This window comes from Coturnix japonica, chromosome 8, assembly GCF_001577835.2.
Source record: "Coturnix japonica isolate 7356 chromosome 8, Coturnix japonica 2.1, whole genome shotgun sequence".
NCBI classification, from domain to species: domain Eukaryota; kingdom Metazoa; phylum Chordata; class Aves; order Galliformes; family Phasianidae; genus Coturnix; species Coturnix japonica.
The window spans coordinates 19,742,469-19,768,682 of NC_029523.1; the positions used below are offsets into that span (position 1 = coordinate 19,742,469).

The 26,214-nt window shown below is 40.1% G+C and overlaps 1 protein-coding gene across 2 annotated transcripts in view; it reads right to left on the reverse strand.

The window, feature by feature from the left end:
* TRABD2B (TraB domain containing 2B) overlaps positions 1-26,214 on the reverse strand; it is a 241,053-nt gene that overhangs the window by 19,079 nt on the left and 195,760 nt on the right. Inside the window, exons 5-6 of one of the 2 annotated variants that reach the window (XM_015870485.1) lie at positions 23,546-23,636; positions 4,446-4,715 (exon numbers count right to left, since the gene is read on the reverse strand). In XM_015870485.1, the coding sequence (XP_015725971.1) occupies positions 4,446-4,715; positions 23,546-23,636 (361 nt within the window). Of the gene's footprint in view, positions 1-4,445; positions 4,716-16,166; positions 19,142-23,545; positions 23,637-26,214 lie in introns of those variants that run through there. The other variant, XM_032446090.1, reaches the window with a different exon arrangement.

Sequence of the window (26,214 nt, forward strand, 5' to 3'; positions counted from 1 at the left end):
AGAAAAGCAGCCTTTTCTTTAATGAAGCTAAGTACTGTATTTCAGCACTGCGTGTTGTGAAAAGGAAGCAATTTGGATTCATTTACCGAAATTTACCCTTCAGATGCAGTTAAGTGAAATTAAAAGTTTGTCTGAGTTGACAGAGTTCTGTTTTCCATCACCGTATTGTCTTAAAAGAAAGGATAACAGCCTAAGTGCTTAAATTCCATCCAAACTGATAAGGTTCACTCTATACAGGCACACTTACTGCAGTTTATTACACACTGTATCCCCTTCATCCATCAATGGTGTAGTTTTTTTTTCCCCTCTAAAATAACTATTGCTTATAAAAGAAATCGATATTTGTGATGTCACTGCATTCATCTGGGGATGAATAGTCAGCACTGGGCTATCAGAAAAATGCTTTTTCCAATTACAGGGGAAACTAATTTCATTTCCCATTAATGGTAGGTTTTGCAGAGCTAGGCTTACATCTAGGACAAGAATCTCTTCTTTCTCATCACAATTCTTTTCCTTTAATTTCTTTTTCTATGCAAGTGAAGCAGCTGTGTGTCTTCAGTGCCCAAATGCTGGCTTTGCCCAGATCTCTAACTTGGCAACAGTAATGGATGATCTGCTTATGATATCCTCTCTAATTCTTTCTACTCACAACTGTATTCCTCTTCCACATCCTCCAGCCACCACTGCTCCTTCCAAGCCTTGCACTGCCCAAACACTCTTCCAGCTACTACTAACTCTACCCCCTTCTACCCAGGAGCCCTCATCCTGCCCTGCTGTAATGCTGATCCCTCCTCTTGGGAGCGTTCTCCACTCATTTGGGCTGTTGGTTTGTAACCTTAAGCTTTCTGCCTGCCCTAGAACAAAGGTGCAATGCTGATTTGGCCTTCGCTCACTACTTTAAAACTTCACAGGCATTTCTTTGTTCTTTCAATTCACTTAACAGCTCATCATGAATAGGCACTGAATGATATGTAATTAATTATATATATTACTGGGGGAAACTGAGCTAACACAGTGTCAACAGGAACAATGACATACACTGTGTGCCAGACTGCAGCCTTACACTGCAAAGGCTTTGCTTACCCTTCCTGCTGCCCCAGTTGGCTTTTGGCTATGGAAGCTAGCTAGGGTCTTAATACTATCTGCCTTCAAGTTCCTCCTAAAGGTAGGCTTCAGATCTGAAAAAATCAAGTCCTTAAAATGAAAAATAATAATAATTTTAAAAAGTCCTGCTACTTGAAATCCCCATTTCATTTTGATTCTTGACAAAACAATTTCAGATGTGAACTGTAGCCAGGCAGAACATTTTCATCTTGTTCAGATTCAATGGGAAGGAGGCAGAGGGGAGTGGAAACCACAGATTTCATCAATGTTTTTTACTTTTATATTAGCTTTTACTGAATTGTTCAGTGTAGCCAATTACCCAGGAGATCAGCAAATCTTACTCTGTCAGAGATGAGGAGAAGACAGAGCAGAAGCTTTCTCATCCTCCACAGCAGTACTAGCCTTCAAACACATAAATCTATACACTGTCCACTCAGGGCTGCCAACTCAAATGTCTCAGCTGCTACAACAGAACAAAAAGGAAAGGACAATCTCCAAGGTATAACTGAAAGTAAATACTAATAATGATGTGTGACATCAAATGACGACTCATTTTTCGTGAGGCCATTTCAGACTGTAGTTGTAACCTCAGATCAGACCAGAAGGACTGTGTAAGATGAGGTCTTAGTGGAACAATAATTATGGATTTCCTGGCTTTTATAGGCTAGAATCAGAACTTTGATGTTTCTTTAAGATTGTTCTCCTGTGTTCATTTCCTTTGTTTCTGTGCTGGTAGCTTAAAAAAAACATCTTAAGATTTCCATGGGAGAGTATGAGATAGCCGAGAAATCCACAGTCCATAAAAGTCCTGCAATTCATGGCTCATCAAATCCTCTAATCCATGGTCAATAAAGCTTTGGAAAAGGGCTGTATGAACCACAGTCATTTCACAGTTCAATAAGGTACACAGAAAAACCAGCAATCTGTTTTAAAGTCACCTGGATTTGTTATCCACCTGCATATTTCTCTCAGACCTTTCAGGTTGAAAGATGACTCAAACAGATGAATTCTGAAGACTTTTCATGGAAACAACGAATTTTACACAGGTTTCACTCTCTCCAAATGTAACAGTGACCTAAATCTCCCTATTGTGTCTCAAAATTAAGTTTCAAGTGAGCTAGGAAACTTAAATGGGAAGAAGAACCATGTGGAAAGCCATAATACTACACCAACTGTGCTCAGTCCACATAGAGTGGTGTATTTGTATCCAGATGCAGTGGTGCTCCAACTGAAGTCAGGACAGAGTATGAGCTTCCAGTAATACCAGTTATCCTCCCAAAATGAGTGCTAAGTCTCACCCTTCAGTGCTGATGAACTTTACTGTGGTGACACGATGTAAGTCCACATGCTCCTCTGATGCACAAGTAACACTTATTTGCCCATATTAATCACCCTAGCTGTTTCTTCCCAAGAACAATCATGCTGCAAAGCGTAGGGACAGGCACAAATTTCTGCTCTTTTCTTGCCAATCAGAAAGGAACCAATTAGAAAGAACACATTGTTTACTGCCTTGTGCAAGGTCCAGCTTGCAATTAAAACTGATGAAACCCAACTGCCAAAAGCACAACATGCAGCAGCCAGTTTATGAAAGTTGAGATCCCATCCAGTTTATGGAGAAACAAGAGCTGGTTGTGAGTCTCTGATTTAGCTGAACAGTTTGTAGTTTTCGTTTTGTTTTGTTTCCAGGAAAACAGAAGAAGTTACTCCAAAAGCATAGAAGAACTGAAGCCATCTGAAAGCACTAAGGCAGACTTCCCTTCCTCCAGCCCTTCCTTGCTTCTAGGGCTATAATCTCCCACTAACATCTCCCCAGGATCTTTCAGCAAGCAGGCAACACACAGTGCCTGGTTCATCACCAGCTTGGTGGGAGCGGAAACTTGTGTTTCCTCATCCCAATCTCCATCCCTCTGAAATGGAAGTAAAGGGATAAAAGGTTTTGATTCAGATGAAATCTCTCACCAGCGCAGAGTGAATAATTTAACTCTAGCCTGGAGAGCTACCCTTTGAAAGGCTTTTCCTAGGAATATTTCACACTGAAATAAAAACAACAAAAGGAACGCGTCTGCCAAAGCTATGCAAGCCCTGTCACTTTAAGTCCCTAGTTGCACATTTCCATAGCAGTATCAGGCCCAATATCCAATATCCTTTATGCATAGATAAGACAGGAGCGGAAGGAACGCAGCTAACTGCTGAGCTCTTATAAGACTTTACTGTTCAAGGACTTCACTTGTATTACACATAAGGTGAGCTGGATCAGACATCCACATGAAATGCCGGTACACCAACATTTGACATCCACCGGGTGGAAGACGAACAGAGAAGCCCCTTGTCTTTTGGGGTAATCGAATATGTAAGACCAAATGCTTTTTACCTCATGCTAAAACATCTTCCACAGAGCTTATCCAACACTGAACTCACTATGAGAACAAAACAAATGAATTTGGATACAATCTTCCTTACCAGGGCTGCCATGAACTTCAGAATAACCTTAACATAGTAAGATTATTATGCTCTGTTGTAATAACAACGCTAACATCATTCATCTTAAGAAAAGAATACGGTAAAATACAACAAAAAGCAAGGCGACTCCTTTAAAAAGAATGGACAAAAATCAGTGCAAGGAAAAGCTTGTGAGAAACTCTTGACTTGTTTGGATTGCAAGGCGCTTAGATATCATGAATATAGGAATGATTTTGTGCCTTAGTTTCCCAGGTGTAGTAACATACAGCAATGAATACTTCTGAAGGGTATACTGTGATTTTTAGATGCGACATGCCCTAATCTGGTTCTAACAAGCCATAAAATAGACAAGTTGTTAGACAGACAGACAGAAGCATACACATCCACTGTGGTTAGATTCAGGATGCTTCACTTTGTTGTTTCCAAGGCAATTGGAGGTGTTAAATACTTTCAGTATCAAAATACAGAAGACTGGATGTTAGATATGTCAGAATCTTAAAGCTCCCAATAAGAATCTGAAAGTTTGGAAGATGGCTCAGTCTCCTGGCTGAAAACTGACAGTAAAGATTGGAAAATCATTATTGGATAAGAAGGGGAAACAGTTTTTTTCCTTGACATTGTTTTCCCGTTGCTTTGGGTTTTTTTACTCCAATTTCTGTATATTTTAAGCATTCTAACCATCAGTTTTTGCTCTCAACTTTTAGATTAAATGTTCCTATTAAGCCTTCCTCTGAGTTCTTCCTTATGTTCCAAAAACAATACCTTACTCCTCATCTCTCCCATTTAACCTTTCTCCAACCTTTTGTATGGCCTAATCAACAAAGCTTGAATCTGTAAAGAGCAGCAAGAAGAGGACAAGAATCATAAAAGTTATGACTCACCTGTCTTCTATCCGAACCCAGAGGTCATTGAACTGTCTCTGGCGATGGTGTTTGTGCTGTTTCTTGTGCCATTTCTTCTGCCTGCCAAACTCTTCCAGCTGGCTGATGCTGTCCGGTAACAAGAGATGAGGAGACAGGCTGTCTTCTTCATCCATTTGTAGGGGCTTCAGGGAAGGAGACGTCAGTGGAACCTGTTCGGAAAGCTGGAGAGCAGGCAGGGCTGTTGCTGAGGACCCTTGTAAGGCAGGACTCGTCTTGGTCATTCTTGAACTGCAAAACAGATTTGATAAGTAAGTTGAGAGATAATGCTAACAAAAAGTGAAAGCAAAGGACTACATTACTTGTTGAGTGCTGCTAGCTGCTAAGAAGGTGTATGAAGAGAGAGGCTTTTGCTCTGGAGCACTGAGTAAGCACAGCAGTGGTGTTTCCTAGAAAACTATCAAGTAAACATTAAACAGCAAAACTCTGAGGAAAACTATTTTTAACTTACATTATATTTAACTGATATTTAACTTGTTAAATAATGAATACCTTAAAAGATGCAAAAAAAACCCCAAACCCTAATAAGATAACACTAGCTTCAACAATAATTACACTCATTCATCCGTATTAAGACTAGTGACAGGGAAGCCCAGACTGATGACAGCAGCACAGTCTAAAAGCAAGGCTGCTGGGATAGGGTTTGTGATACCCTAACTCTTATCAGTTTCTGATTATTAGAGAAGTGAAGCAAAAAGGTCTCTTTAGGACCACCATGAAGCAACACTGCCAGAGCTCTTAACTTCTGTTTGAAATACTACCATCCCTTGCATCAGACTCGATCTCGGCAGCAAAAGGCCTTCTATTGACTTCATCTTCTAGAATTTCACTGATTTTAGAACAAAAGTTAATTTAAACTCACTTCTTTGATATGCAGCCATGTCAGTTTGCATTTGTGATCTAAGATATCTGAGACAAAAATCTAATAAAGCAGTACTGACACAAAGTCATTTTTTTTCTGTTTGGTCTTAATCGCAAGAGAGAAACTTTTTCCGTCTCTGGGATGGCCCAATGAGTTGCAGGTAGAGAAAATGGAAGAGAAATAACAGGCAATGTAAAGCTGTGGTCTGCAAAGCTATTTCAGTTACAGGGATGCTATGACTTTTATGACAGAAACAATTAAAGCCACGTGAAAAGTTTTGCCTCCTGAGTGAAACCAGTAAGATATTTTAATGAAAAAAGTAATAAGAAATCCTAAACTTCACTGGTGACAATGTACAAAAACGAACTGCAAGTGAAACCACATGTTTAATTTAAGGAACATTTAGTTCCAAAAAAAAGTCACATCTACTACTAATGGCGGTCTTTTGTTTTCTTTCTTTTGTACTTTTAAAGTCCATTACAATAACACTCAGAACCACCATCTACTGCATCACGTTTTACCCTTCCAACAGCTACTGAGCACTAATTGCTGCTTCTGGGAGCTACTTGTTAGACTGAGAAGCACAGATTGCAGTCACTCCACCCAAGGCTGAAGCAATGTCATCTGCAGAGCCATGTACAAGGAAAGGCTCACACAGATTTGCAATGGACAGATCCTTTGGGTGACAGTAAACATAAAGGTTACGATGTACAGAAACATATTAGGAAGGCAACAGCATGAAGCAGATGCAAGAAACCAAAGCTGAGAAGCAGTGGGAACATCATGGCTGGAACCGATCTACCACCAACTTCTTGGTTTTCATTGACTTTGTTTTCTCAACAAAACTCTACCTCACATTCTGACAGTCAGCAGTGAGATCCCATCCACAGTACCCTGAGATGCCGACGGCAGGAGCAGCCACCACATCACATCACATCAGCCAGTAAAACCCTGGGGCCGCCACTCTGTTCCTTGACTGTTTTCAGAGACATCTGAACACATACTTTCCTCCATTTAACACCTACTATTCTGTTACACGTGTTTATCTTGCTCTGAACTCCTAGTAAACTGGAATCAGTGGAGAGGTGTTTTTATGGGTTGAGATTTCAGAAACCACTTAAGAGGACTGGCAGCTCACTTCTTATTAAAATTAATGACTTTGGGCATCAAAATCCCAGTGGTGGCTTTGAAAGCTTCTGGCTTAATTGTTTCCACTACAATCACCTGAGCCACAGGTTGTAAACTCAATATTCCAGAACATTCTTTGGTAAGAGAATAAATAAACACTGAAGAAATGTTAAAATGTTGTAACCCAAAGAGGTTTATAAACTAACCACTTGTTCTTTAGAGTTGACATATAGGGAATAGATTGGTTGTGGCAACTGTGCATTACATTGTGCCCATAATTGTTCCATTATTCCTGTACTACTACTGATTACCTCAAGACCTAAGAAATACTGTTGAATACTGTATGTTGATGTATGCTCACTTCTACGTTTTAAACCATCTTGTAGCTTTGGAATGGTGGGCATGAGAGGAGTGAAATATCCCTGGTATAAACACTTGTAGACTCAGCATCTCTTCCTAATAAATGAAAATATAATCAAAAAGGTCTAAAAAACATATGTTAAGAGCAACTGAAAGCCAGTTATCAGCTTATACACTATAAAGAATGATTTTTGAAATTTGACTTAATAACACCTAGAGACATGGCTTTCCCCAATCTGATTATCATCCTACAGGCATTTAACCAGAAATAAAACAATCCATTTGAATATGCATATTTAATCCAAAAAATACTGCATGAGTATTTAAAGGTATTGTAATTCAAAGCAAGGTAGGCCTACTATCTTCCTATCAGGTGATAATCTTCCCTCTCATTTAATTAGAATGTATTTTACATTCTGGATATTTTCCCCTAAAAAATGACCATACCCTTCTCCTTCTCCCCTGGTTATTTGCAATAGGATACTTGAGCCATCAATCACCTCACAGCATTAAGCTTTACCATTAGATTCACTGATCGTTTCACGAACTACTTCATGCCTTTCCTTCTCAACGCACTGTTAGCACAGCTGCACTGCATGAAACCATGGGGATGTAATATACTTTTTTTCACTCCTTTACTGCTGAGACAGCTTTCCAAGATACAGAGTTATATTTGAAGCCAGAGAAAAGCACAACTAGTTTTCACTTTGTGAGGCCACAGTGCCTTTTCTCAAAAAAAAACAACAAAAAACTGTAAGAAAGTACCACCCAAATATCCTGGTCCACACAAAGACCTCAGAGATTTTTCATGAGTAACTCGATGCAACTCCAGGCTGAGAGGTTCCACCCATTTTTAAGTGCATAATTCCCACATGGGATCATCTTTGAGAAACTCCAAGTACTTCAGGCCTTTAGGTGTGTTTCCTCTCATATCTGACCTTAATTTCTTCCTCTGGGATGTACAGACCTGTGAAATATGTTCTCTAAAATCACAAAGTCCAAATAAGAAAGTCAGAATGCCTCAGCAAGTAACTTAAGTTTCTTTATCCTAAGATACAGAACAGTGAAAACAGGAAAACATTCATTCTGATTCATTCTTGAAAGTGCTTAATCCACAGACAAAGATCCCTGTGGTTTTGTTTCTCTTCTGGTGGATTTGCCATTCTATTCTAATTCTTTTCAAGAATTAAAAGAACAAAACAAAACATGCAAGTAGTTTAGGCAGAGTTGTATGCTCCATTAGGCTGCCTCAGCATTCCTCTGTCTTGCGGTTTCTAGTGCCTTTGTGTTGGCACTGATAATAGAAATTTGTCTCATCATCAGGATTTGCTAGGCTTACAGAAAGGGGATCTGGTCAAGAAAACAAAATTAACTTCATAAAGTTCAGTACTAGCTTATTTTCACAGTCCCCAGGCTTATATTTGCTAAGGTCCCATTTTTACCCAACCCCAAGCCACCTAGGAGTCCTGACGTGCCCTTCTCCCTGCCCTTCCCAACAGCCTCCCAGTATCTACAACTCAGAGGGTTGTGACCATCTCCAGACTTGAAGTCCTCTTCCACAGGGTGAATTGGAGCTCCACACTAACATCACACCTTGTCTTCAACGATGGGGATACCTGCAATGCTCAATTCATTAACGTCTCAGCAGCATCAGGTAGAGCAGAACTCGCCAACACACCTCGTCTCACTGACCACATCAGGGTACTACCAGTGACATTTAGGGTGAGTTCTACTACGTTGGCACTCAACATCAAACCTCCATTGGTCTTCAGCAGTGCCAGGAATTTGCCCTTGCTGTAGTAAGAAAAGATATGCACAGAAACATCCTCTTACGGTCAACTGACTTTCCCTGTTGTTACTGAGCAGCAGTGGACCTGTTCCATGACATAAAGCTTCTCAAGCACTTTGCTGCTCATACATGTTTTCCACACAACTAAATCAGAGTACTTGTCAAATCCCTGCCTGCTCATTCACCTGAGGAAAAAAGCTCTGATTGGCTTAATTATAATAAGGTTATTTTATGTAGCATGCTCTTGCCTTAGGCTTGTTTGCTACAGCTAAAGCATTGCTATTTCTTAACAGAATTTGGAAACAAAGTTATTTTCATTTTTGCACCATTCTACTACAACTCACCATCAGTTAAATTAGGTTAAGTAATTCAATTACATTACAGTCCACCAAAAACTTGGATGGTACCTCCAGACTCAAATCCACATCAGAGCATATGTCTGGGAAGAACCACTGCTTTTCAAGGACTGTGACCTTAGTTTGAGAAAGGAATCTAGTTCTCTGTTCTAACATATAAATGCAAATACTCAACTCTGTGCATAAACAAAGTGAAAAGCTTGTGAGGTCAAGATATTCCCATGGATTTTAATGTTTTCTTTCCTAGTTTAAGGAACTAAAAAATGAAAGATCCGTGTAGAAGCTTTGCTGTTCCATTTCATTAAAAGCAGAGCTGTACTGGGACGCAGAAAAAATGCAAACTTTTTTTGCAATTAGAGTGTTTGAATTTGCAGAAAAGAGCTCTGAAACATCTCTAAGATGCCATTCCCACATTTTCAAATGCTCTTTCATTTCACAAATTCAAAATGTTTATTTTCAGCACTTTCTGAAAAAAAAGCTTTTCTTTTTCTTTTTTGTCTTCTGCTTTCAAAGACTTAAATGTTACAAAGTGGCCTTTTTTGTTTAAAAACTGATCTCGATTATAAAGAAAAATCCAACTAATAAATAAAAATGACAAACACAACCCAACCACTGGCTTCAAAGATGTCCTCAAAATATTCCTTTTTAGTTTGCTCTGAACTTATTTCCCCCCTTCTTGACTTCGTGGTTCAGTTCCTGAACTGAATAATCATTTGTTCACACTTCTTTAGTGTATAAGCATACTCCAGCCTCAGAAGACGGGCTCTGCCCACAGAGGAGGAATGGGCTGACTCCAGTTTTGCATCTATCTTCCACAGTAATAAATATTGTTCTCCACTCTTGAGGCACACAAAAGAGATTAAAGCCTCACCTCGAACTTTATATTCCAAATCTTCACTGTCCTGATATCATTGCATCTCTTTAGTGTTAAGCTATTTATGCCTAGATAGCACGGCCTATGCAAGATATTCACAATACTGCTGCCTTTGGTACCTCACTGCTTTATGGAAGCTGTTCTTACAGCCCCTTGGATAGAATACCTATCCCATAGCCCAAGACAGTCCATCTCCTACTCAAGCATCACAGCTCAACATGAGATCATATGACTTTGCAGCTGATTGTGGGCAGAAGCAAATGCTGGAGCATTATCTCTGAAGGGGAAATCCTGACTTCCACCCAAATTCATTAACAGTACGTAAGTTTTCTGATGAATTGAAAGTGACACAATTACCCAACAAAAGAACATTTTAGGCTCACATTTTAATTAACTTGGAGTATTTTCAAGCTTTATTGTACACTTTTTTTTCATTGTTGTTCCTGAAAGCTATTATTAACAGAAGCAAATATATTGCTCTTTCTTTTTAATAAGCACACGTATTACTTTAACAAAGAAGAATGGTGGACTTATGACTGAGCAATGTAATTCTCTGCTTCCTCTTTATAAAAATTTCAGAGCTTTCAACGTTAGCTTGAGGTGATGTCACATTAATTATACACTGTAGATTTTTCAGGCACTGGAAATTAACTTCCATCATTCCATATGTTTTGCAAAGCATAAAATTCATATCCAGTTCAGCTCAATATGTAACAGTTAATTTCTTAGAGTGCAATTGTGATTTTTGCAAAGTTTTGTTTTGGACTTTGTTTTCAAAACAATTCTTATTCTAGAGCATTCACGTTTGGGCAGAACCTGAGAAACTAACTAATGGTGATCAAATGGCACTAACTCATTTCAGCCCTTATGAACTCAGACTCCAGAGACCAAAAAACAAGAAAAGGGATAGAAAATATCCTTCTTTCTCCCCCACTTGCCATAATCAAACTAGAAATATTCTCTGAAACTCATCCCCCTCCTACCTCTGTTTGAAGTTAATGGAGCTCCTGATGTCTACGACTGTCTGCTCCTCCCCAGTCAAGGTCAACTTTTAGGACACTGAACTCTATAGCCATAGACAAAGGCAGGTTTGCTAACTCAGCTGAAAAACTATTATTCTCAAACCAAACCACTGCTTAAGCATAAAAAGAAACCCAACAACCTGAGAATGAATTTGTTCAGTCCCAACAGTTGTCATCAAGACAGGTTCTGAGATTTAGAAGACTGACAAACAAACAAAAAGAAATACCTCACAACTGGCTGCTTAATGTCATTGATTCCTTAATAGGATTACTACTAATATATAATGATTGACTGTGTCTTTCTCGCTTGCTATCCAAACTGAATTCTGCTTCCAGATTTTGTCCTTTGGGAACAACTTTCCTTTCTCTTCTGGATCCTCTGGACAGAAAAGCATTTGCAGGAATACATATTTCTCATCACATCTTAAAAATACACTCTCTGCAGAGATATCAATTGAGCAAGGTACTAAATGTATAGCTTGGATCATTTTCACAGACATTAGACCTAAAATAGGGGCAGACTATTCATTGTATGCCTGGTGCTGTTTCCTTCACTCCCTTCCCCTGATAGCCGTGAAGATGGGCTCTAACAAAGATGAGATAGACATTACATGTGGATTACAGATCTATACAAGCATAGCAACTTGTCTTCATTAAGAATCCTGTTCAGTCTAAGCTCTTACATTTCCAAGATGATAGATAACATAGGCATATAAGCAGCTGCTACTTCCAGAAGAGAGACACAAACCACTTAGTCTGAGCAGGAGGCAGAAGTGTGGAACCAAACAGCCCTAAGATCATCATGCTTGTAAGAGATGCAGCATCTCAGTTAACACTGAGTCCACTTTTCCTCTCTACAGCTGATGTTTTAAAGCATCTGATCTGCTTAGCCATTAATGACTGCTGAGCTATAAAAAGAGCCAGTGTGCCTTTCTCCAAAACACTGTTGTAGCCCATCTGTGCCATTTTTATCACAAAGCTTGAGTGCTTCCAAGAAAAGAACTAAACTGTTATCATAAAGCCTATTCAGACACTTCAGCCTGTCTGTGGGCATTTGTCCTGCACAGTAATGTACAGAGCCCTCGAAACACAATAAAGGAAGGAGAACTCTTCCTCCAAAATCCATCTGCATTAACATCTAATGTTGTTTTATCAAATCTGACATTAAATGACTTTACATATGTCCTCTCTATATATTAGCCTGGTTTCCCTTGATTTCCCACTCTACATTAACTCATATTGATGAAACTGCTTGTATGAAATACTTATTTCTGCCTGATATATCCACCCTTCATTAAAACTCTTTGTTAATTAAGCACGTGTCTTATTGTTGAAGCCTTCTGGAATAAAAGGAGATACTTTATTCACTTTTTTTGTTGATAATTGACATGTATGAGACTAAATCTTAAAATACAGTTTGAAAATCTATGAAGCACCTGAGGCCACAAGAAAGACTGATTTGTAATGAGTTTAGACAAAGCACACCAAAGAAATTAGACTGGGCATTGGCAGGAATCAGAACCTTCTATTTACAAAAGGTTTGGCAATCTAAAGCTCCTACATTAAAAAGCCCCTTCCTTCACACCATATGGGATCTGCTCATCTCTGGCACACGGAACCCACACTTTATTTTCAAAGGGTCTGGAGGAAGAAGGGCTCAGTTTCAGCTTTTGCTTCTGCCTTCCTATCTTGTACTCAGCATTATTATTTGCTAGTTCTCCTGTAGAGGACATCATTTTTGTCCTCACTACTTCATAGGTGGGACTCCTGTATCTCAGACAATCTTTCCCTGAAAGTACTGAACTTGCACCACAGGCTGGGGGTGACCCTTCACTGGAAAGGCCTCATAAGAAATTTGAGGAGGTTATCCATTTAAATAATGCTAAACAGCCATGCTGTCAGAGTTACCATTTGGGAATTAGAAATCTCTTTGTGCCCCAGAATTCCACCCAGTCATGGGAATAAACTCCCCACCTCACATTAAGATAGTGAGAAGAAATTCAGCAGGGTTTAAGAGAACCTGTGCTACCAAGGGATGCGTGGGCCAGGCTGCAAAACTGCTTCCCTGTATTGTTGAAATATTACCCACATACAATGTTTTAATTAAAACCACAGAATGATTCATCTGACTCATCTCTCTGCAATGAGAACAAAGCCTCAGGGCTGCCCCACTGGGATCTCTGAGGCAGAGAAGTTATGTTGAATTGAAGCATGGGCTCCTCCATCAATGCTCTTTTTAAATGAGCTTCCTATCCAAAAGATAACACCACACATACAGGTCTGTCTGTCCCTCTACCTCCTCCCTTCTCCAGTAAGGATCTGACAGTCAGTTCATAACAGAAATATCCCAAGCAGCACAGGTGTTATAATAGATTATGTCCTTATTTGTATGAAAATATGCAGGAAGGAGAAAGACCTCCTGAGGAAAGGTATAAGCTCAGCCCTTTTTTAGATACCAGAATCCTAAGATTAGAAAAATCACAGGACCCCTAAATTTCATACTGACCAGGGGTTTTTTGAAAGGAAAGGGGAGGTAAGGGGAGAGGGATGTGTGACACTGACAGGTATGGGGCATCAACCCCCTTGTTAGGAAGTCTGTTAATAGTGTTTGACCACCGTTATTGTACAGAATTTTTTCCTAATGTCCAGTCTGAATCTCCTCTGATGCAGCTTTGTGCTGCTTCCTATCATTGGGCAGAGAGAAGGAACCAGCATATCCCTCCATCCCCCTTCTCAGAAAGCTGTAGAGAGCAGTAAGGTAGCCTCACAGCCTTGTTTCCTCCAGATTAGACAAACCTCAAGCCTCTTCTTACAGGATACATCTTCCAGCCCTGAATGAAAAACAAAATGTCTCCTGTTCCATGACTTCACCAAGGAGTTTTGATTCCCTGTGCAAATCATTTGCCTCCTTTCACTGATTTGAGTGGGAATTGCAGACATTTCAGCAATTATTGTTATTATATAAATATTTACATGCATAGAAACTGACGTAAATTCCTATCTTCATTTGTAACACAAACAAGCACAATAACCTGCTAATTCTGCTTTGCTTCAAGTCTACATCCTTTCTACTTGAGGAGGATGTTTCTAAAATTGCCTCAGGGATTTCAAACCTCTACGCCTGCTATGTGTCAATAGAAGTTGCACTTCCCATTTCACTCGTGGCCCAAACCCATAATCTACATATATGTTTGATACACACGCAAAACACTCATTCAACATAAGCAAGAAATCACATGCCTCTAGGGGTAGAAAGCCGACTGCCTCATCAGAAAGGCAAAGCAAGGTTTGCTTTGACAAAGTGGTTGCAAAAAGGAAACCACACCAACAAAACAGTCTGTGGATCTACTGTGGTTCTACAGCTCCTAGAAAAACTGGGTGCCACTATTGAATGAAAAGACATGTGAAAAAACTCTGTGCATGCCCCAAATCAGGGCAGATTAAGGTATACTTAAAGCCCTTCAGCCAGCAGTGCTTGCTTTCCCCTTCAGAAACCATGAGGAGACAGTCCAACAAAAGTATTCAAGATCCTCATGAACTCTGTTTAACTACTGTGCACTGGAGTTTACATCTCAGGGGTATTTAGAGCACAGAGACACAAGGATAGGAGCACCTAATATTATAAAGCTCTTGAAGATCGCCTCAGTCTCACTCCATTACTTGGCCTTTGCCTAATGATGCTGGCACTTATACAAACTATAGCACTGAGCAGAGCTCCACGCCAGCAGAAACCATCGTAGAGGCTGAACGGCAGCCCAGCATAGTCCCTTGTGACAGAGCTCTGGACAGGCTGTATCTTTTTTACTCAATGGAAGGGGGAAGTGTTTATCTGGGAAGCATTTCATATCAATGACACAAGGGAACTGTTTTGCTTTCCACAAATAGGCTGGTATGCAACTTCCAAGCACTCCCTATGGAAAACTCTGGAACACCAGCCATGCCTTTCCAGCAGGGATTTAATGTAGTTAATGCTCTGCATTTTTCATCCTGATTTATTCCTGCTTCACCTCGTTTCTAAGTGCTGCACTCACTTCAAACGTAACAAGGGGCTCATCTCTGCAAATGTGAACTTTAATTACCAGAGACTTCAGATTCATGTTGTCTGTTCAAACATAAACAGAGATGTGCTGCTTTGACAGAGGCATCCCTATGACTGCCTTTAAGATCAGATTCAAACCTTGTGTTCCACAAGGTTTTACAAGACTTCACATGGTTTGAAGCTGGACGTCAAACCATGTGGACCCTTCTAACTTAAACAGATGTGGCAGGCAGATAGGTACTGCCAGGTTCACAATAGTCACAACACTAAGTATTCCCACTGGCTCCCCTGATAAGCTGGAGTCTCAGACAGCTGTCACAGTGGCAAAGGATCTATTTTATACAATCACAACTGCGTGCAACTAACATGAACAAGAAATCAAGGCAGAGGCCCAGAAAGATCATCCATTTCCTGTCAGACACTCCCTGAATCCCAGTCTTTGCATGTATTAATTCTACAACTGCAATGCTGTAGCAGCGCAAGAAATTGTCTTCATCCAGGATGTCCTTCCATTATATCAGCTGACACCCATTACGTCTATATGTATACACTACATCTGATCTGTGTTTCCTCCCTCCTGTTTCTATTCACAGGTCCATTTTTCATTCTCCCTGGAATGTAGAGCATTTGGGAGTGTAGGTGGAATGCCAAAGTCTTTCAACACCCATTAATAGAAATTTGTTTTATTAATTTAGATTGTGGGAAGGAAAAAAAAACCGTAACAGAGTTGATCCTTTGCTCTGAAACCATGTATCATTGTCATGCACATGAGAAGACACGTCCTTTGAGACACCAGAGGCTGCCTCAGACAGAGCAAGCGATTAGAATTTCTTTGCTAGGGAGTCCTGAGTCATCAAACATAGCAGTTTAATTCCCAGGAAATGGGAACCATATTGGGATGACATTGACTTGTCTGCAGCATGAGCTCCAGAGAAGGGTGAACCCTTCAAAGGTTCTGGAGATCAGTTCAGCTTGTGGAAAATTGTTAAAACTTGAAAGCTTCTCCGAAGCATATCTGATCTGGAGCTGGGTAACGTATTCCCAACACATGATTTACTCTGTGAATTAAACTCTTTACATACTTTACAGATTACAGGGGAATTTACTTTGACTTCTAATAAAAATGATTCAATGATTATGACATGTTCCGACTTCAAGTTATTCCCTGTGACAAGAGCTTCATATATGCACTGTTCTTAATTTACAGGATCTATTGTAAGTATTTATGTTTTTGGTGTTCCTGTTCCTAGCACTTAACTAGGAAGAGCATCTGACACATATTCTTCTTGGTCTGACCCATCGCTATGGTTCCACAGACATTTCTGATCCAAAGTTGGGTCAGGGCCAATGCAAAGCCACTCAGCTTTGCTAAGTTAGCATGAGTTGTTAAAAGTGTGACTATTTTGTACTGAAGTAGACAAGAATTGGCACAAGATTTCATCTCATACGAATCTAAGAGTGACCCTCTACTTGTTGAGGCAATTCAGAAAAATTTAAGTAAATTTTGAACGTTGCCACTTTTAGATCTGTGAGGTGTGACATGGCTATGTCGCTGCTCACAGCATTGTTTTGGATGATTTTGAATCCCATTTGGAAAGTGAGGCTTGGACTATAAACACCTGATCACTTATGGAAGGTGGAAAACGTATTTATCAGTAGAAAACTGTTTTTCAATCCTTTTTCTTCTATAACAATGTTCTCAAAAGAATTTCAAGTGAAAGCGTTGATGAAAAAAGCCATTGACTACCCTTTTGTCCTGCTCCTTTTAGGAACTCATCAAGCATAATTACCAGTAATTACACTCATGTTGAATCAAGTAGCTTTACTGATTACAGCACAATCCACAAACCTCCTGGCTGAAAGAAGAGCAGTCAGCTCTGGAAGAGAAAAATCTATGAAGCCTAATGTGTGAGGTCTCTTTGCCTGACAATGTGATAGTGAAGGTAAGGGAAGTCAGCATTGCATAGACAGAATGACAGCAAACAGACCACAAACTTCCTTAGATAAACGACATCTTTCAAACCACACAATGCCACTTGATACCTTTGTGCCCCTTGAGCTGTTACAAAGTACAGCTGTGCTTCAGCCCAGATTGATATCGCTTGGGACTGAGGCCATCAATCCACAGGCTAAATACACAAACAGAAAATGGACATGATCTCCCCGCTTTGATATAATGCTGGAGAGAGGATGGTGCAATTTTCCAAAGGGTTAAATGAGTCTAATGACATTGTCTGACTCGACCAAATTCCTCAAACAGGAGGGGAGTTCATCTCAAATGATTAGATCCCTCAGACTAGTCAGATGCCTACTGCAAGCAAGTTGGGAAGGCTAAGAAACCCATGAGCGCTCCTCAAGAAATGCCAGTCTTTTTACATTGACTATAGTAATTTTACGAGCATAAACTCCATTTTCTACTGATTCTTTCATGGATCCTCACAATCAAAGATAAGAAATGATCATTAACAATCTCATGTTAATGATGACCCTGCTCTAGAAGCTACTGGCACTAACAGAAGCCTTGCTGTTGATGTCAGCAGTTTGCATCAGCTTTATCTCTAGTAACTATGGGCCAGAATTTTAATCTTACACTAATGATGTTAGAGTAAGAGTTGGCTGGAAGCATAAAGGGGATGAAAAAAATCAGCTTTCCTCTAGAAGGAAGAACTCCAAAATAAAGATCTAGTTCTGATCTTTTTTAAGCCTGCAAGGCTCTCCATGTTGACCATTATTTTATAGAGCACAAGACTCAAATCTCCAAAACCTGATGGGCTGCAAAGCAGCTGAAAACTTAGGAACTTCAGCATAGGCTTCAGGACAGTTCATTGAGCAAGCTGCCCTTAAGCAAAAAGAAACAGCCCAGGCTCTCCTATGGCCCTCTGTGCAAGTTCCTGAGGAACAGAACAGTACGGAATATGAATCAATTTTTCAAACTAAATTCTGCCAAGGACAAAATCTGATTACAGAGAACAGTAAATGTCCCACTGGGAACAACAGTCAAGCAAAATTCCTGAGAAGTTCTGTTCTGTATTCTTTCACCAACACCATGAATTAGCTTACACTATTTTTTTTTTTCTTTTTTATTTATTTATATATATTTTTGGTAGTAAGTTGCTGAATTCCACTCTTTCAGAAGGCATTTAGTGTTTAAAGACAGCCTGAAGAGCATGCAGACATGTATTGTTCAGGAAGTGACAGGATAATTAAGTCTCCAAGGCTGAGAACTTGTAAGTTCACTTTGCTTCTCTACCATGTCTTGGAGCTTTGCTTTAATTTCTTTCCCTCTACTAGTTACTTTGATTGGCTCAGACCTTATACTTTATGGATGTAGGGTAATTATTGACAAAGAAAACGAAATCACAAAGGAAAACATTTTAAAAGTACATGGGAAACCCTTGAAAACGTAATGTGTGTATTTTCATGACAATATGTTGTAAGCATTAAGTTGTTATATTCTCCAGTATTAGATGAAGCAATAAATTTGCCAATGCATGCAGATGAACCCCATTTAATCCCTACACACCTTTTACTGTAAATTACACTGTCAGAGGAAACCCCTAAATAATGGGTTTGCTTTTCTTCTGAGGGCAAGAAAGCTTATGAAGGGAGGAGTATGATCTTCAGACTCAGATCAAGTCAAAGATCCAAAGGTTTTAGAATAAGATTAAGAAGAATTGCAGCATCCCAGCAGGGAGATTATTCCACCCACATATTTTTCCCTGTCATGGAAGAGATGTGACCAAGATTAGCATCACATCTCCCCAGCTCTTTTCCTTCAATTAATTCAGTTGTTATCAATGGGAATGCCATAGGTCTCATAAGTCTTCTCTCTTTTCTAATACAATCTTAATTATTTCACTTTAACTTGGGAAAACTTTAATGTTCTCTCAAGGATATTCCAAACAATAAGAGCTTAGAGGCCCATGACAATAAGAGTGGAGGAACCCTTTCAGGTTGTCACCCCAAAGCCCAAGTTGCCCAACAGTCCCAAGGAAACATGGCAACATCTGGAAGTCTCCAGAGGGCTTTGGGGAACGTCACGTCAAACACTTTCCACCCAGCTCTGCACATTGGGTTTTGAAGGTCATGAATCTTGATGGAATGAACAAGGTGATCAGGTGTGCTTTCATTCTTTGGGAAACAAGAAAACATTTACAGTGGAGCAAAGAAACTCCCATTGGTGAGAGAGAACTGATGCTGAGGAGCCAGGGTCACACCTGTAGGATGCTGTGGGAAAAGGAGAATAAGCAAGCTCTTAGCTTCAGAAGGAAGGAACAGGAGAAGCTACAACAGCAAAGACACGTTGCTTCGACTGTGCCAGGAAGTTCAACCATAAGGAGGAAGGGTAATTAATTTCTACAACAGAGCTCTGAGATTTTGCAGTAAACTCTCAGATGGCCAGAAATAAAAGACTGTCATGAATTCTCCCATTTTGAAAGAAGGCAGCATTGAGCATAATATCTGAAAGAGAAGTCTGATGGAAATGAGCACAGCAGTGTGTTTTTTTGGCCTAGAAAAGTGTGTGCAGTATGTCAAGGCTCGGCACATGGCAGAAGGTCAAAGCTGATTCTGAGAACTCAGTAACAATAGAGAGTCATCACTGGACACAGGTGCTTCCTGAATTGATCTTGCAATTTAGCTGTTTCCAATTAAATATGAAGCAGCTGTGGCCCCTTATCTGCTCAAGTCACTGGAATCCATCTAAGGGGAAACTTTCTCCCTTCTCTCCGCAACCCAAGTAGACAGCTTTGCTCTCCAAAGAGACTGCCAGGGACAGCCAATTGGTCAGAACCCCACAAATTCATTTCAGGGCAAAGCAATGTGATTCTGATTCAGCTTTTCCTTTCGCAGTGCTTTTAGTTGGGGACAACAGTAAAAGCCAACAAAATAAGAAGAAAATATGAATGCCAGTGTTTGTCACGCAAACAGATTCAGGACACTTTCCATCAGGCACAAAATTAAACAAATGAAGCCAATGTGAGGACAAGTCCTTAAGTGCTTACAGCATGGTTCTGCATTCTGAACACAAGAGAGTATCTTTTTACAGAACAAAGACTGAGCTTTACAGAAGGTATTTTCAATGGCCAGCTAGTGGGATTATAGGTGGGACTCAGAAAGGTCAGCATAGAACCACTAGGCAGAATAACAGCTGATTGGGCATTTCAGAAATCCACCAATTGAGAACTACTAACTACCTTACAACACCCAAATATACTTCACACAAGCTTTTCCTCTCTGGATTATTCATTCTGCAGCAATGCAAACCCTCCATGTCTTGGCTATCTCTTCCAGCCTGCCAAGGTCTCACTTCTCTTTTCTCCAGCACCTTAAGAAAGGAAGAGCTTGGCTCAAATTTGTGTTTGTCACTAGACAAATGAAAAACAAAACTCTAGGTATGCACTTTGGTTGTCTTCAAGATGAGCCATTTAACAACCTGTGCTAAGCATTCTGGACACAGGATGCTAACAACTACCTGGTTTTACTCTGCCTGAATGCAACAAAGTTTAGACTGCCTTGCTTTTCATCCTGTTCAGCTCTTCTCAAGGTTTTTTCTGATACATGGAAACAGTAGCAGTTCTTTCTAAACGGTATTCTCCTGTGCTTTCCGAAACTGAAATGGGTGGTAGAGGTTAAGCTTGATTCCAAGTTACCCCACCTAATTATGACAATATTGCTTCATTATTACTGAGCAACAAAGTTCAGATTACTGATCATTTAAATCATAACAGTAATTATACTACTGTAGGAAAAAAGAGTGAATAAAACAAAACAACAACCAAAGCAGCTTTTTTCCTATTGAGTAGGAAGTAGCACTGGTGCTTTGCTAAGGTGACTTTCATCATTTCAAAAAACAAGGCTTCTGATATGACCTGAGAAAGACTATCCATCAACTTCATGTCATGAAGCAGCCAAAATAGTCAGCCACAACCAACCTCAGTCCAGATATGGTAGACCTCTGGAAGTTCCTGCATGCCAGGTCTAATCATTCCTCTTGGCCCTTCTAGACACAATCTGTGCACAACAATCCCTTTTCTGAATTCCCTTAGCCCAAACATAAGCATGCAGCTGCTTTTTTTCTTCCTCCAGTCCTTACATTTTTTCCATGCGCTGTCCACAGCTCCCTTCTCAACTCTCTATATTAGAGTCCAGATGACCTTCCCTAAAAACCATCTGATTTTTCAATTGTCAGTGCCAAAATGCAATGCAGTAGGCTGGACTCCTTTACACAGCCTACTTTAAAGTAAAGCAGAAACGTCCCTATGGGTTTAAGCAGAAGAGAGAAAGTCCTCTTATTTAATATACATCTCCACAAGAAACAAGACAAAGCCACCTGCATCTCAGGGATTCATTAAACAATTTTTTTTCCCCTCAAACAGCTCAAAATTTCTTTTGAGCTTTTATGTGTTTAATCAGTGTATGCACAGGTTTAGCATAGCTACTGCCTGAAAAACATCTCCTCCTGTGGGCCCTTCTAGCTGTTTTCAAAACTAATCTTTTAAAGAGGAAGCAGGAAAGCAAAACACCCCCAAGAAACAACAGAAGAAAAGACAAAATTCATCAGACCACTGGGATACATACAGACTCATTAACAGTACATCTCACCTTTATGGAATACAACCGCTATTTACTACATAAAACCATCATGCCCTCTCTCAACTCAATCCAATACTCACGAATGTCAACATACTCAAAGTATGCACATCGATGTTGTAGATGGGTTGCTTTGAAAGTAACGCCTCCTATTTATTTCCATGGAAACTATGACAGAAACGAAGCAAATAGAGCAAATTCTCAGCTACAAAACATTTATCAACACAGTCACCACCACTAGCTATGCATTTCTTCCAGCAATGTACAAGAGCCCGCAGGTCGCGCTCATAAAAACCCACATGGTCATCCAGAACGTGTGAGGAATGCATACACACAGAAGAAGCCCCCACATTGCAAGTTGGTCAACATTCAACAGAAGCATTGCTTCATGTTCCATCAAGTCTGTGATGACTTACAAAGGCATATCCCAAGACCATAAAGAACAGAGACTGGTTTTGGATCTCTCTCACACTTCTCAAAGACTTGCAAACAGACAATAAATTAAGAGTTTTCACAATTTTCAGCTTAAATACTTTTCATGGGAAGATGATACTTTCAGCTGAATGAAAATTACAGTGGAAAATGTCTGCTCCCCTGAAATGAAATCTTTTGCCAGAAATGCAGGATGTGCACCCCTGCAGGAACTGCAAAACTCAGCTGTTTTGTTATTGTTTGCTTGGATTTTGTTTTGCTGTATTTTTAGACACAGACCTTTTGGTTCATTTCAGCCAGAGTTTCAAGTTCCAGGCAGTTAAGGCATTTACAGCTCTTCCAGTGTCACATTGACTTTTCTCACTGTCATAAGTGCTTCTTAAACCTCCTCTGAATATATGCTCTGCTTTGTGTTAGTTTCTTCTTCCACTCCTTCCCATTGTTATTTAAGACTGGGCTTCCATGGCTCAACGTATTCCAAGAATCATTTAGAATAAATGCTCTGTCAAAGACACTTATGTATAGTTGAGCCATATTATGTTCTATATAAATCACTGTGACTGTTTCACAAACAAGGCTGAGTCAGACAGATTTTCCAAGTACATGAAACATAGCTTTTTCACTCATAGTTTCCTAACACCCCCCCCCACCCCCCCAATTAATCTACCATCCTGAAACTCACCTCATATTTAGGCTATGTCATGTTGGCCCCACCAGGAAGAGAACCATCCTGCTAACATTTTCTCCTAATGAGGATAACAATCCTATGATGGGGAAAATCTTGGCCAATTTTTGTCTGCAGATTGCAAGGGAAAGGTTAACTTCTCAAACCTAATGGTATCTCACCGCCTCTTCCAGTTTTATTTTCTAAGATACTCACAGACCTCAAACAAACAAAGACCTCATCTGAAATGCCAAGAAATAGAAGTCTATGGAAAGAAGGAAATCTGTTTTGCTAGTTGAGGACAATTTTGTGCTGTACTTCAGCTTATACTAATGAAGATTGCCCAGAGCCTGGTAATCAGTCTTCCTTGGCTTCTTTACACTCAATCAGATGGATGGAGATGCTTGGGGAATATTCAAACACTTTTTACCAATACAGCTCTTTTTCTAGAAAATAAGATGCGTCTGCTACATTAAACATGATCCTCCAAGCAAACTGAAATCCCTCCTGAAGAAGACAGCCGGACAGAAAGGCCTGAGGAAGGAAGTTGGTGGCACTTCACCACTCTGCAGTGGAGAAGCAACCAAAACCCATGGAGAAAACAAACAAACAAAAAAAAAATATATAGGGAAAAATACCATAGCAAGATTTTTCTTGGAAACAGGAAGAAACTGTCCTTGATCTGGTAGTATTAAGCAGCTGTGATAAGAATAACATTCACGAGTGAAAGGAACAGCCACTGAAGCTCCCTGATTTTCCAGACTCATACTACAGATGCTTCATAGCACACTTTTTGTCTAGAATTTGGGTGGGAATGGAAGATGCCACATCCCCTTATCCGCCTCCTTTACTAATGCAATAATCTCACTTCATTAGAGAAGAAAAGCAGAAGAAAAAAAAGATGAGGAAAGAAAATGATTAATAATCTGTGGGCAGCTGCTTACTTTCCAATCGGTTGTCCAGGAGGGGTGTGCTCCACTTCAAATCCTGCTTGTCTCAGTACATCAATCACAGTGTTGTTACCCAGGAAGTGACCTAAAATACAGGTAGAAAATAGCACTGTCAATCAAACTGCTCTGCTCACTCATTTGATTTTCTCCTTTTGAACAACAGGCTTGCGACACAAGGTTACCAGAAGCTAAACTAGCTCTAGGAGCAAGAAAGGCACATTATGCTATTAGTTGAGGTGACGCAACTGTTCACTGCTTACCCACAGCCTTTGGCAATGAGCAGGGGAACAAACCGCATACAGCCTGATACGATCTTCCATCTTATTTATTCCTCCCTCTCCTCACATGACCAAGGATGTGTATAAAACAAAACCTAGATGGATTCTTTTTTAATACTACTTTATTGTTCAGGAATTTGCAAATCTCTAACATGGCAACTTTTATTATGTGAATCGACTAAAGGATCTTCTAATGTGGGTATCTGAATCATTCTGCAGTGGTGAAAAGAATACTGCTCGGGCAATGACTCATTAACTGGAACGACTTACACCCTCAGATGTCTACCTTGCCCATCATCATTCATGGGCATTTGCTTAGGAAGAAGCTCTGAAGTTGCTCTATCCAGGGCTCATCCACCTAAAATGAACATGGTTCAGAAACTGCTAGATCAACCTCTCAGCCACCTGCACAACTGAGCTGGGAGGGGTTGGGATGGTAACTTCATCTCTCCCTGGATGAGGAGACTTAGTTCTGTAAATCAGTGCACTTTGGTGGAAGTGTAAAGGTTGCATTCCTATTCACAGAAGTAACAAAGAGCCCAATAAGTACTGCAGCATGTATGCGCCTTGAAAGAGTTTACTTAAGGGAATTCTATACACTTGAGTCTGAACCAAATCCTACTGGAGTCAATGGGAATCCTCAAAAGACTTAGGGCACAGACTCAATAAGGCGGTGTAATCCCTCCAAAGCTTTCAACTTATTGTCAGAGTTTCACATTGTCTTCAGGGTGGGTTTGAGGTATAAAGCAAGGACACAAGAACTCCACTAACAGGTTATATTTAAGTCCATGTAGAGCGGTAACCTGACTCCAGCTGTGGCTTACTGAAAATAGTAAATATGTAAAAATACATAAATGAAAGAGACTGGGAAAGAACAGAACAGTCTTCACCTATTACATCCTTTAACTTCTATCTCTGCATGGCTGGGTGACCCTCATTTACAGCCAGGTCATCACGTCTCACTGCCAGCTCTGAATAGACCAATTCGTCATGAATGTGCTCAGACCTCCGCCTCCATCTACTTTTTGCCCCATGACATCTTGCAGCAGTGAGTTCCACCACGTGCCACATGTAGAAGTGCATTCCTCTGGTTTGCTTAGAGTTTGCTGCTTAGAGGGAGCATGCACGCCTTAAGCGCAGGGTAAGTATTCAATATATATTTAATACAGAGAAGCCTGTAACTATTTGTCTCCATTAAGGAATCAAATGCTTTTCACAGTAAAAAAAAAAAACAAGGCAGGCAGGACATGCCCAAGTCTCTCTGTTCATACAGTCATCATAAAAATATGGAAAGAAAATTCTCTAACACCAATCAATACCACTATAGGATGACTTAATGTAAGTGAGAGCAGAGTCAGCCCTAGGACACTTCACCCATGCTGCATAAAGTCACAACAAATGTAAGAGTAATTCAGTCTGCAGTATTCCTTAAGCCTGCTTCTCTCTGCTTACACTGCCAACAAGGGCGCTAATTCCCATCAGTTGCGAGAATGATGTAGTTGTACAGCTTTTAGAGAAACTTGCAAGCACTGGTAAGAGCTTTTAGCCAAAAGCCATTTCTTTAAATGATTAAACATACATTTGTAGAGCTTTAACGTGTTCCAGAATTCCTCCGCTTCTTTTTAAGACAACTCAAAATTTGATTTTCCCCTAGCTTACTTATAATAAAAGCCAAAGGAGAAGAGAGCAGTCCCAAAAATGTTTTATACACCCTCAGAGATTCAAGAAATGAGACATTTGTGAGTGATTAACTGGATTTGATCATATCCTGTTTTTTTTATGTCGTGGCCAAAGCAAACAACAGCCACAATTCTGTCACTGGCAAGTGACACTGAGGAATCAAAACCAAAGGTGTCAAGGTCAAAGACCTTTCTGTGTCCATACTCCAATGCTCTATTTTTTCCCTGAAGCAGTCTTAAATGTCAAGAGATTTCTTAACAGAAACAAATTGTCCTAGATCCAGCAAATCTCTGACATCGGGACAGTACCAAAAGAACCCAATTTTAACTGCTTTAAATGCAGAGGAACAAAGCAAAACTATGCAATAGTTATGATTCTTCATCCACTAAATGGCAGGATGGCAGACCTACAACAACATCAGCTCCCCAGCAAAACATGCAAATTTCTTTCAAGCCATGGATAAGATCAAAAGTGGCACCTCCTGGCCTCCTGCTCCTGCCTATTCTGTCAAGACCATGATTACATGGGGACCAACAGTGCATGATAGAGGAAAACATGGACTGTCCAGCAGCTTTCCCACTCTTGCTCTGGATGCCAAAAAGTACAAAGGACCAGAAATATGTGGAAGAGTAAGGTAAGGTCTGTGGGATAAAATGGCACTTGGGAGGCCCTGTACAGTTTGGACAAAAGAAACATGAAAACACT